This window comes from Pistacia vera, unplaced genomic scaffold, assembly GCF_008641045.1.
Source record: "Pistacia vera cultivar Batoury unplaced genomic scaffold, PisVer_v2 Contig525, whole genome shotgun sequence".
In the NCBI taxonomy this organism is placed as follows: domain Eukaryota; kingdom Viridiplantae; phylum Streptophyta; class Magnoliopsida; order Sapindales; family Anacardiaceae; genus Pistacia; species Pistacia vera.
Genome location: NW_022196363.1, coordinates 793,894 through 806,483, shown reverse-complemented (window position 1 = coordinate 806,483; position 12,590 = coordinate 793,894). Strand labels below are relative to the sequence as shown.

Here is a 12,590-nt window from a genome sequence, read left to right as displayed (position 1 = left end):
CAGACTCACCTGGCGACAGTCGAGAGAGAGACCTGTTTTGTCATTGCTCGACACCAAAGGGAGGCTCTGGGCACCGCGTTCCTCGGTGTCTCCGCCTCCCATTTCCACCGATCTCTTTCTCTCTCTATAAAACCATCTTGTTTTAGGCTGTCGTTTTGTTTTCCGCATTTGAACCAGAAAGAATGTCGGTCATCTCGAATCTCACGGCGAGCCACACCGCCGTTAATTTTCCCGGAACGAAGCTCAAATTCGATACGATTAACGGAGTTAGTTTGAAGATTCCTAGACCTTACCAGGTAACTAACACTATCGTACTCGTCTGGTACCGAGAATGGACCGGTTAGAATTGCAATTACGTTAATGTTACCCAGCAATTAAGGGAGGTTAAGCTTACAATTAATTTGTAGAGATGGTTTACGCAAAATGTCGACTTATAGTTTGACATGTAAGCAAATTGTATTACGAGTACTGAATGTTAATTCCTTTGAAGAGGAAGTTGAACTTCAAGTTTGATTTTTTGGGGGGTGAATTTGATTTTGAAACTTAAATGACTCTGCAATTGTATTCATTACATGTGACGTGATGTTTTCCAGTTTAGGAGATGCTAAAGGAGACTTCATTTTTGTTTTAATTTATATTTAAAATTGTTTGAGTCATTGGTAACGTTACCGGGTCAGTAATAAAGTGGAACGTTCCAATTTGATCTGTAGCGATGGCTTATTATGCAACAAATGTAACCAAATCACATTTACAATTATGGAATTTTAATTTTTCAGTGAGAAAGTTGAAGTTTTGGGTTTTTTTTTTCCTCGTAGATATGAGAGTTTTTTTTTTCATAATTCATGTGTGCTTAAGACATCATAGTATGGTCTGGCGCAGTACTGAATTAGTAAAGACCCTTTAATAAATATCAGAGTACAAATTTCAGCCAATCAAATTCCTTTCTGTTAATTTCAAGTTTAATTTGTAGGCATTTATTTTTTATTTTTTTATTTTTTTATTATACCACTATGAGTTGTTTTGCTACTCGGATGCAAAGTCACGGTTGTCTTACTTGAACACGGATGCTATTCTTGTTATGTGTTTAGGAAAATTGAACATCATGCGTCCAGACATTTGGAAACTGTTTTTTTTTTTTTTCTTGGATGCAGAATGGTGCATTTCGTGTCTCTGAACTATCTCTTGGTCAATCAAGCTGTGCTGCTAAATTTTTAAGTGTACGTATGGCATTAGTTGATGAGAGGCTTGCTCGTGGCAGAGATGTGGCTGAGCATTCTGGAGTCCTGGTAAGAACCCTGCTATAGTCTGATAATAGATCAATGAAGTGTGAGGCATTAGGAAGTTCTTATTTTTCAGTATTTCAATATTTTCTTATTGTATGGCAAGTAATTCTGTTTGTGACGCTCTCTAGTTTTGATGGGCTGGTTTGGTATGGTCTCAGTCTTTTTCTAAAGTCTCCCTTGAATGATAAAAGGCAGTAAATCACTAACATTTTGCAATAAGATATGAGTAGAGTATCCTAGTTTGGAATATGACAACTGTTTTTTGTGATGTTTGTTTGCAGGCACATGAGCTCGTTCAAGGATCACTTGTAAGTCTTATGCATCTCTCAATCTGCTAATTAGATATGTTAGAGTTTAACTGATGTTGTTGGTCCCCTTCCTAAGAGTTTAAGTATTTTGGAATTAGTAGTTACTCAATTGGTACTAGCGCTTTGTTTGACAAAGAGGTCTTGTATAGGACACTTAAAAGGCCCCAATTTCATGGCTTAAAATGTAAAATATGGTGACTTGGTCATTTTTATCCATATGACAAGTCCAACAATTAAATTCAGTAATGCATGCGATAGGACATTTTAGAGTTTAAATATTTATTTACTCTGTAATTTCCTTTTAGCTTTGGCGGTTGGAATTCATGGTTACTCAACAATGTTCAGACTGTATCGTTTCAAATTTGTTATCATGTCTTATTTCTTGGAATGTGATTCCATCACATTGCATTAGTCATATGGTGTCCTACAATGAATTTTTTATTACCGTTATGTGAAAGTTGTAAAGCATCACTTGTAATTTCATCAAGTTTTGAGTGTTAATTTAATTGTTCCAATTGATATCTAAGGATGAATTTGCCTCACTGTAATCTTTTACTTGGCTCAAGCATAACTGTTGAACTAATATATTTGTTTTTGGTAAGAATCTAAATAGTATTTACTGTTTGGAAGTCACATTCATGATAATCAGAAGGTTGATTTTCAGAAAAAAATTTATGTAAGTTTACTGATGACCGGGTATAATATGTAAAAATTGGGTAGGGAATTGAATGTAATCTTCTTAGCTATACTGCAGGAAAGTTAATTTCCAGTTTAAGGTAATGGATGAACCCTTGTCTGGTGATTCCTGATTAATGTATGAATAAATTGTAAAATATATTGGTTCTTGCTTTTATATCTGGTCTCACCTTTTGACAGAATGTTCATATTATTATAACTTTCTACTTTATGTGTCCATATCATGTAACTTCTGGTGTAGATGTCTAGACTGAAGGTTTTTGACTTACTTAATTGAGATATGATTACTCATGAAGTGATACACTGCTGAATGACTTAAAAAACTTCTATTTGGTCCTTTTTACTGGACAGAATTATGTATTTAATGTAATGTTGTCCGTAGGTAAAATGGAGTTCCATGATGGACAAATCAATACCGGAACCACCAACCGCTGTTCTCCTTCATGGCATTTTAGGTAGCGGGAAGAACTGGGGTATGTATTATTTTCTATTTGAATACTATTGGATTCTTCATGTACTTCATGTAATATGGAAACATAAATTGCATGATAGTTGTTTTGTGGATTAATTGAAGAAGGGATCCTGTCCTCTTGATGTTAAATTTGGTTAATACTTTGAAATGTCATTGCAAGGTGTCATTTTGGGTCACCCAACTCTCAAAGGGAGTGATGATTAGCAGTTTTTACTTGCTTGGTTGTAGTTTAACTAGATGGTGAACAACAAATGCAGTTCCTTAACTCATTGATCTAACTGCAGTCCATCTTATTCTAAAACCCCAAGTATCTTTTTTTGAAGCCTTCTTTCTGGTAAAAGTATGTTTTAAATTCTTCTTAATTTTAGAAGTCAAGGCGATTTTTCTTTTTCTTCCAATCCAAGATTTTAGGCCATTTTCACTTTTGTATTTGTTTTATTGGGCCTCTGATTCACTTTAACCGTGATGTAATTTCTTTGATTAAAGTTTTTTTCTTCTGCTTCTTACAATATCTATATATATATACATATATATAATAATAATAATAATAATAATAATAATAATAATAATAATAAAAAGATGTGCAGGCCATATTTTGGGCATGCCATATGTATGTCTTAAAAATGTATCCAGAAGTTGAAATTGCATGTGCTAATTATAAGATGTTGCATTTTCTTCCATTGGCCTTGGTGGAGCAAAGTGTTCTTTTTCCCTCTTCTTTTCTTCATGATCTGTGTGGAGCAAAGTGTTCTTTTTCCCTCTTGTTTTCTCCATGATCTGTTCTGCAATATTACTTATAATGATTAGTTACAAGATTGTTTCTTTTTGTGCATTTGTTTACAAATGGCTCGTTTGAAGTATTATGATGCTAATTTATAGTACAGGAACTTTTGCTCGAAGACTGGCCCAAGCTTTTCCGACATGGCAGGTATGCTTTATTGAACACCTTGTTCTATATAACTTACAGTACTGCTTGTTTTGAATAATTGTGTGTTTCTGTGTGAGTAAAAGGTTATATGCATCGCATTGCTCCCTCCTTTACAGGATAGTCTTTTTGTCAGGTTCTAAAGAAAAATGATATACCTTTCTATGAGTATACTATGTTATTTTTAACCTGTCATGTCTTGTGGATGTATTATTTCATTGGAGTTACATAAGGGAATTAGGTTTTTGCAAATGATGATAATCCTCGTTGTTCCTTATGGACTTATTGATACAGTTTCTCCTGGTGGACCTGCGGTGCCATGGTGATTCAGCATCAATGAAGAAGAGGCGACCCCATACTGTTGCCTCAACTGCTCTTGACGTATTAAAGCTGGTGAGTATTTCTTGATGTTGGTTAGTGAATTTTATGCATAGATGTATTTCCTTTACTGTTCTTCATTTGGTAAATCTGATTTCTAATACAATTAATCTATGCATTAACTAAAATAACTCTCCCGCATTGGTTGTTTCAACATAAAGTTGATTCTTAGGTGCAACATAGGGAAAAGTAGCCTGAAGCATATATTGTAGAAAATTTTATAATGGAAGTGATGAAATGCAGAATCTTTTCTCTTTTGTTCTGGATGAGTGTGATTTATTATTGAGAAAATACGATGTTGGTGTCTCAAGACATGATACCTTTTGCAGGAAACTTATCTACTGTCAAATATAGTTGGATCAGTTGTTTGAGTATTTTTTTATTGCTTCTGAGGTTACACACATCTAGAAATCACTTAGCTTTTGCTGGCCAATGTGCTTGTGACTTGATTAAGCCTACTATTGATGAAGAGTCAGCATTGAACTCTCCTGGGCTTCTGTCATATTATCTAACACATAAATCAAGCTTGAATCCCAATATTTTTAATATTTTATTAGATATGAATATAGCTAGGAATTGCTTTTTCTTGAAAAAAATAAAAAAAGAGTTAGGACTTCTCTTTCATTTGGCTGGATTAGAAAGAATTTGTGCTATGTCTGTGATAGACTCCCATTATTAAAGTCTATCAGCTAAAAGGGCATAAAGGGCATAAGGGCAGTAGGGTGCTGGGTGTGTGAGTGTGCGTTTAAGTATATTTGTGCTAGTGGGAGTTGGTTGGGAAATATTCACGTGATTGGGGATCAAGTTGTTTAGTGGAGGGAATATTTTAGTTAAGGAAGTAGTGTATAAAGTGAGGCCAGTTTTAGGGAAGGACAGGTATTTTTTCTAAAGGTCACTAAGGGAGGTCCCTAGCTCCTCGAACTGCTAGGAATTATCTGTTCTTAGTATTGTTTGTTTGTGGCTGGATTTGTTTTAATTTGACAGGGTTCCCATCAGTCTGCCTTTCTGTTCTCTATGACTGATGACAATATAGGTGTTAGAAGTTTTATAGTGCATTATGCTTTTGAGGAGCTTCTAATTATTTCATGTAGTAATAGGCCATTTGAAGATTTTTGTTTGATCCTATCATTCCCTTAGGGATATTTAATTCAGGCCCTAGTATTGGAATTTTTATTTGGACTGTAAAAGTAGGAAAAACTCAACCAGAAAAAATATTATAATTCTACTTTGGTTCCCTCTCCCTCCATAAAGTACATGCATATGAATAAATCAATGATAGATGAATGAATGCATGAAAATAGGAAACCTAAAAATTTCTCAGCTTAGGATTACTATGTCCTTTTTAATATTTTCAGAGCCAACTTCATTGAGTTATATTTTTTTGGCCAAAAAGGGCAAAATACATTGAGATACTGGTTGAGTATATTATCGATTGCTTTACAATTTTCTCCCCATTTTTGGTTGGATTAGGTTGGACAGCTTAGAATAACACCCCGAGTTCTTGTTGGTCATAGCTTTGGAGGAAAAGGTATTTTGGTTGTTTTGGTATCTGATCTTCTTCAAAAGCAGACAGTGGAATATGATAGTTGCATTATTTAATTTCAGGTGGTTCAAGTGCTTAACATNCATGCATATGAATAAATCAATGATAGATGAATGAATGCATGAAAATAGGAAACCTAAAAATTTCTCAGCTTAGGATTACTATGTCCTTTTTAATATTTTCAGAGCCAACTTCATTGAGTTATATTTTTTTGGCCAAAAAGGGCAAAATGCATTGAGATACTGGTTGAGTATATTATCAATTGCTTTACAATTTTCTCCCCATTTTTGGTTGGATTAGGTTGGACAGCTTAGAATAACACCCCGAGTTCTTGTTGGTCATAGCTTTGGAGGAAAAGGTATTTTGGTTGTTTTGGTATCTGATCTTCTTCAAAAGCAGACAGTGGAATATGATAGTTGCATTATTTAATTTCAGGTGGTTCAAGTGCTTAACATGCTTCATAATTATCTCTGCAGTTGCATTGAGCATGGTGGAACAAGCTGCTAAACCTCTTGCACGGCCTGTCAGAGTAAGTATTATCTTGCTAGATATTGTTAAGCTGGTATTATACTTTGGCATTGAGTTGAACTTAAATTATGTGATGTTGATTCTGGGTTTTAACAACTTAAACTTCAGATGTTAAGTATTCAATCTTTGATTTATAGGTATAATGAGGTCACTCCAAAACATTGTTGGATCAAAATTATTGTTTTCTAGGTAGCTGTAGTAATAGGAGCCTCAGCAGTTCAAAAAAATTCATATGTATTCTTGTGTATCCTATATATGCAATGAGTGAGTTAGCTGGCCCTCTGCACATTGATAGACTGCCCAGTCTGTTTGCAATATATCATGAGGCAGCCCAGAGGTTCGGAAGTCTGGACACCTTCAGCATTTGTTTCATCATTTAAGAGTTGCTTCCGTTTATTTATGTATATATTGTGTTTCTTAATTTTTTCTTTTACCTCTTTTTCCACTTAATTTATTTTAGTTTTTGTTTTTTGTTTCTGGCAGGTATGGGTTTTGGATGCTACTCCTGGAAAAGTTAGAGCTGGTAGAGATGGAGAAGACCATCCAGCTGAACTTATCTCTTTCCTCAGTAAACTGCCTAAGGAGGCGAGTCCTCTTTCTCTTATTATTGTATCCTTTGATTTATTTTGAGCTGTTTGAGATATGGATTATTTGGATAAATTATTTGCGTTGGAGAATGATTTTATTATTTATGTGACTAGAGCTGGTTGGAATGTATTTCTAACTATTTGCACTTGGCAGATTAGTTGATTAGCATTCTGCATTCTGCATTCTGGTTGGGTGGGTTGGTTTTAGGTGGCCTTGATGGCTTTGCTATGATTATAGTTCATTATGGACTGGGATATTGGGTTAGATTTATGAAGCTATACTTTTTTTTTTTTTTTTGGCTACCATCAACTAACAAGTTAAATTTAACCATTACAAAACTTGGTTAGATGGGGTTAATAATGGTTGTGGGTGGTATTTGGTGTAACCAGTAAGTTGGATCAAGAATCATGATGCAATTAATTTCAGTAATGAACATTGACTTTATCACATTAGTTCATAATTTCATGATTTAGTTTGTCTCACTGGGAAATTTCTTTTTTATTAATTGTGTGTGTTGGATTTCTGTTATTGATGTCTAATACAAGTATAAAAAAATGGATATTAACAAAATGGAGGTTTCTATTGTTAAATTCTGCTATTTCTTTATTGCTCATCATGTCTTGCTGAAAATAATCTCTGGTTTAGTCTTTCAGTTCCTTCTGTAATATGCTTTAGATGATCTCTCTGCCTGTTACCATCATCCTTCTCCCTTTCTTCCTGCTGCGATTATGTAGATATTGCTCATATATTGCATTTTAAACTGATGTAACAATTATGGAATTCAGTATTCATAAATGTATAGCTTATTTATATGAAATTTTGGGAAACTTAATCTATAAAGCACTTCATCTAACTACCCAAGTTTTAATGACTTTAATGGATAATGCAGTGCTGGAGGTTCAAATTTAATTAAAACTTTATCAAGTTAAAAGATACCAAACCTGCCTTATGGTTAATGACTATAATAAATGTTATATCTCTAAGTTTGGCTAATCTCCATGCGACCCTAAATTTAATAATTTTCACCTTCAGTAGATCATAAAACGTGGGCATATAACATCGTATCTCCCCCTCTATTTGTTCTGTTTTTAGCAGAACAGTTGTTTTGTTATTTTTGGCCTTAATTAAAAAATGTTTGAAAGATTTGTTTTTGTGGGTACTTATTTTTCGTTTATTGAGCATGGTTTAAGTATGTTGCATCTTCCATCAATTTAGGTCATTTCAAAGCGGGAGGTTGTGAATGCTCTTCTTGGAGAAGGTTTTTCCAAAGATGTGGCACAGGTATAATTCAGACACTAGTATTCTTTTAATTACTTTTTGTATAACTTCAATTTGAATTTTGATGCTATTAGATTAACTGAATATATATATATTCTTGTCTTCATGATCCTCAGTGAATATAGTTCAGACACTACACATTAAAATTGGATTCATATGCCCCAACACTCAATTCCAAATCTCTAGTTCATGTTCACTCTAATACAAACGTCAACGTTTATAATTTTATGTATGAGTAAAATGCTTTTAATGGTCTATTACGATGTGTTAGAGCTTAAGGTTGACTGGAGTTATGTGTCCGGATTTGTCTTTATAGTGATCGAAGAAGTTGTGTTTCTGTTTGATGCACATGCTTTGTAAGAGGCTAGTTAGAGTTTAAATATTGGTGGCCTTACCAATTCTCTTTCTTTCCCAATGCTACATGACGGCAAGCTGTACTGACTACGAAATTGGCTTGAGGACAAGGTGAGAGGAAAATATCACCAAGCCTTACATTCAAGGACTGGATAGAGGGGCATTGTGGCTTCATCTATCATATTTTTGTAGATTGTAAACTAGTACACAAGAATAGGGATATAGTTGCATCAAATTAAGGGGAAACAAAAGGCAAAGAAATTACTATTTAATCAATTTTATAGCAATGTTCAAGTGCTAATAATATGTCTGACGTGTCAACTTTGTAACATGGTTTGTGTCCAACCTTTTCAAGCCAAGCCATCCAGAGAAAAATGAGGAAACATGAGAACTGACTCTGTTTCTCATACTACCTTGATGTAGTTTACTTATATTGTAGATTGCTAGTTTTATCTTTGAGGTTACTTGTTATAGATGTGAAAGAAAAACTGGAAAAGTTAAATTTACATTTCTACTTTGATTTGTGGACTCTGTATTTCTTGATCTTATCTTCTGTTTAATTCTTGTTTTTGTGTACAGTGGGCGGTAACTAACCTCCGATCTACCAGCCCTCTTGGTTCACCATCATCAAGCTTCTCATGGGTCTTTGACCTTGAGGGAATTGCCGAAATGTACCAATCCTATGAAGAAACAAATTTATGGTATTTTTCCTTATTTCTCGTATTAAACATGGATGATGAGTTGACAGTGTTTTAAAGACAATATTCCTAAAAGGGCTGCTTTTCCTAGACTAAGTCATAGTGTTATACTTTATTTGATGGAGTCTGAAACAGAGTCAGTATGTATAATAGGGTTAGTTGTGGTAGTATATTTCAGTTTTTCTTCCTAAATTCTCACAGAAGTTATCACTTTGCACTCAACATTTATTTGTTTTTCTGTTGATTTGTTTGAGGCAAAAGTTAATATTAACTCTTGTTTTACAGTATTAGTGGCTAAATTTGAAAGTGTAGCCTGAAAATAGCTTTTTAATTATTTTTAAATAATGCAGGAAATTTGTGGAAAATTTGCCTCGAGGTGTGCACGTTAATTTTTTGAAAGCAGAGAGAAGCTTGCACAGGTGGGCAGTTGAAGATCTCCAGAGAATTCATGCTGCTGAGGAGCTGGCTTCTGATGGTGGAGGTGGAGTTGAAATGCATGTCCTTGAAGATGCTGGACACTGGGTATATTTCTGTAACTTGCTTTATTTTCTTCAGCTCTCTGCTGAAGCACATGCTATGCCCTACTTTATTCCAGCAGTTATTAATTGTGTCAACATATTCCTAGTGTAGGATTATCCATATCTTTCTAAGCTAGAATAGGGAATTGTTTAGACTTTGGTTATCATTGCATAGATATTTATGGGAAAAGGAAAACTTAAGCAATTGCTTAACCTATAACGTAAGGGTATAACATTAATTTTTAACAGGTATTTTTACGTATGATGTGGTACCTGTAAGACCAAGACCAAGATGAGGTTTGAGTTGATTGAAGAATATAATTGACATACGAGGGATTCAAATACAATACATATTAGCTTTTATTCTTATTAAGAAAACGCTTAATCGAAAAGGTTAAATTGAGAGGTAAGAATCCAACCCTACAATAGAATTTCGAGTTCTAACATGTCGAACTTATCGTAATTCAATTGATACAATATAGAACTTTAATATAGTATCATTTGGTCTACTGCGCTTTGATACTAAAAGCTATTAGATAATGATTCAACATCAGTATTTAATAAGTCCTCTTATGTGTAACAAGGATTTGGTGAGATTGAGACTGAAATGAGATTTGAACACGATGTTCAACTCCAATATCATGTCAAGGAACCATTTATTATGTTTAATTCCTTTCCGCAAGGCAGTAAAAAGGTCCATTATGGTCTTTTGACATACTGTTATACACCGAAGTTCTGTGTTTGGCAGTTGGACATTAGAGTATTTTGGCACTGGCAGAAGCCCTTCTGCACCAGGGGAGTTTCTTTCTCCATGCTGGTTTTTCTTAGGGGTTACTTTCTGTTTATTTTATTAAAGCATAATTCAAGCTACCAAACACTATTTTATTAGGGTCATTTGTATGTATAATTTTATGCTAGAGTCAACCTAACTTTAGTGGGTTTTCTTTTGAAATGACTCATGGTTTTATTAAATTTTGGCAAGCTTATTTCTGTAGGTGCTACTTCTGTAACCACCTCTGGATGGCAGAATTCAACTGAAAAGTCAGAATTCACAGTTCTTGATTTCTTTTCTTATTGTTAGCGTTTAGGTTTTAAGCCCAAAGGCACATGGTATTGAAGCCACTTTTGTTTTTTCTTAGTTAGAATTTGCAAAATCTGATCCAAATATATATTTGCAACTTTTCGGCCTTAATTCAAGTTTCGGTCCACGTCCTGTTAGCTGCTACAAATCAACTTCTAAAAATCTAACCTTAGACTTTATCAGTTTTGAATAAGCTTGTTCCGAAGGAAATCATTTTTTTCTATACTAGTTAATCTTTCTTGTTTCAGTTCTTTTTAATGCTAGAAACCTATGGAAAACTTTACCACAGAAGAAAATGAATTACCACTTCGATTAAAATGCTTATGTGTTGACAGTAGTGGTTGAATAAGTTGTTGGTTTTCTACCTTCCGAAATTAGAAAGTGTTTGAGCTACATTAAATCGTGTAGAACGAAAACTGAAAACTTGCATGGTTTCCATTGTGCAATGATCACTCGAATTGGTGTTGATACCTATAATTGGAGATGAGTAATACTACATCAACAACCATTTCTCATAAACTTTCTCTCTCAATCCTAACGTGGTAACTCGCAAGTAATTAGCAGGAGACCCATGTGAGACCTGTTGTGAACTGACCAATTGCTAGTTGTCATGTCAGGGTTGTGAGAGAGGGTTGTTGGTGTAATATTTTTCATTGGAGACAGTTTTTTTAGTCTAGCTGCATGTAGTTTGAATTAGGTGTGGCAGATTTTTGTCATTTAGAATAAACATTGACTGAATATGTCAAGTAGCATTGTATTGTAATGCTTTCTTAGTTTCAAACTATGAAAGCTGCCCCTCATTCCTAACGTATGTTTTGACAGGTTCATGCCGATAACCCAGATGGTTTGTTCAGAATTCTGTCATCTTCTTTCCAGGGATTCTGATGTGGAAGTAGTGAATGCATTTTTCCCCTTTAGTTCATATACAGCTGCCTGCAGAATTGTGTAGATCAGTATATAGCTTTATGTTGGTATGATAAATATAAGTGTGTAAATGTTTCATTTTTCCCCCTTGTGTTGCAAATTTTATCTAGGGTGACTTGTTAAATAGAAATTTATTTATTCCTAGTACCTTTCATATATCTATAATTTTGAATATAAAATTGTTCAAATAGATTGTTTTGATTGTATTTGAGGCTTGTATTTATATAGTTAAATCCGAAAATTAATCATTTTTAGCTGTTATAGGCATTATGACATGATATTTTATGCTTATCTCGTTTTGTTTCCTTTCTATCGGTCAATCAGCCGATAAACATAAAATCGATAGTCAGCTACTTTTAGCCTTTAGGTCGACCTATCTTCAGAGACAAGCCAACCGATTCCGAAGATGCATCAAGTTGTGCACTTCGCATCCAGGGTGTGCTATTTTATCAACGGTGACACTACCAGGGGTGAGTAAGCGAAGGTATTTATTCGCCCAATAATATTTACTGGGGTTAAGGTAGTAGGATTACTCATAAACATCCTCTTCATGATTGTATTAGGGCATTTCTAATGGGATACTAAGTTGGTGTAAAACACTAAAATGGAGTCCAAATTTAGCTCTAGCCATACACCAAAAGTCATACTAAGTTGGTGTGGATGAATAGTATTAACACCAAATTTAGTATAACACTAAAATCTATATCAATCTGGTATGATACTATTCATCTACCACAAAATATATTTTATTTTTTTATTTTTGTTATTTATATTTATGTTAATTTGATTATTATTTATATCGATATTTACAATAATAAATTTATAATAATTATATAATTCAAAAAATTAAAAAAAGGATAAAAAATTAAAAACAAAACTTTATTCAATGCAAATATTAAACTTCAGTAATTCAAAATAAATTAACACTAAATTAAAAAAACTAAAATTAAAAGAAAATATAACATAAACAAAAATAACAATTTAATATTCTGATATATTAGTTTCGGATCTTCTAA

At 33.8% G+C, this 12,590-nt stretch overlaps 1 protein-coding gene across 1 annotated transcript; it reads left to right on the top strand.

Annotated features, from left to right (window-relative positions):
* LOC116106951 (protein ABHD11) lies at window positions 1–11,835 on the top strand. The gene is made up of 13 exons (XM_031393257.1): window positions 1–296; window positions 1,152–1,286; window positions 1,565–1,591; window positions 2,670–2,760; window positions 3,644–3,687; window positions 3,979–4,077; window positions 5,533–5,590; window positions 6,082–6,134; window positions 6,617–6,718; window positions 7,937–8,002; window positions 8,933–9,054; window positions 9,402–9,573; window positions 11,473–11,835. Exons 1-13 carry the CDS (start codon window positions 183–185, stop codon window positions 11,533–11,535), a joined length of 1,146 nt encoding a protein of 381 aa, XP_031249117.1. The 5' UTR covers window positions 1–182; the 3' UTR covers window positions 11,536–11,835.
* The last annotated feature ends 755 nt before the right edge of the window (window positions 11,836–12,590 follow it).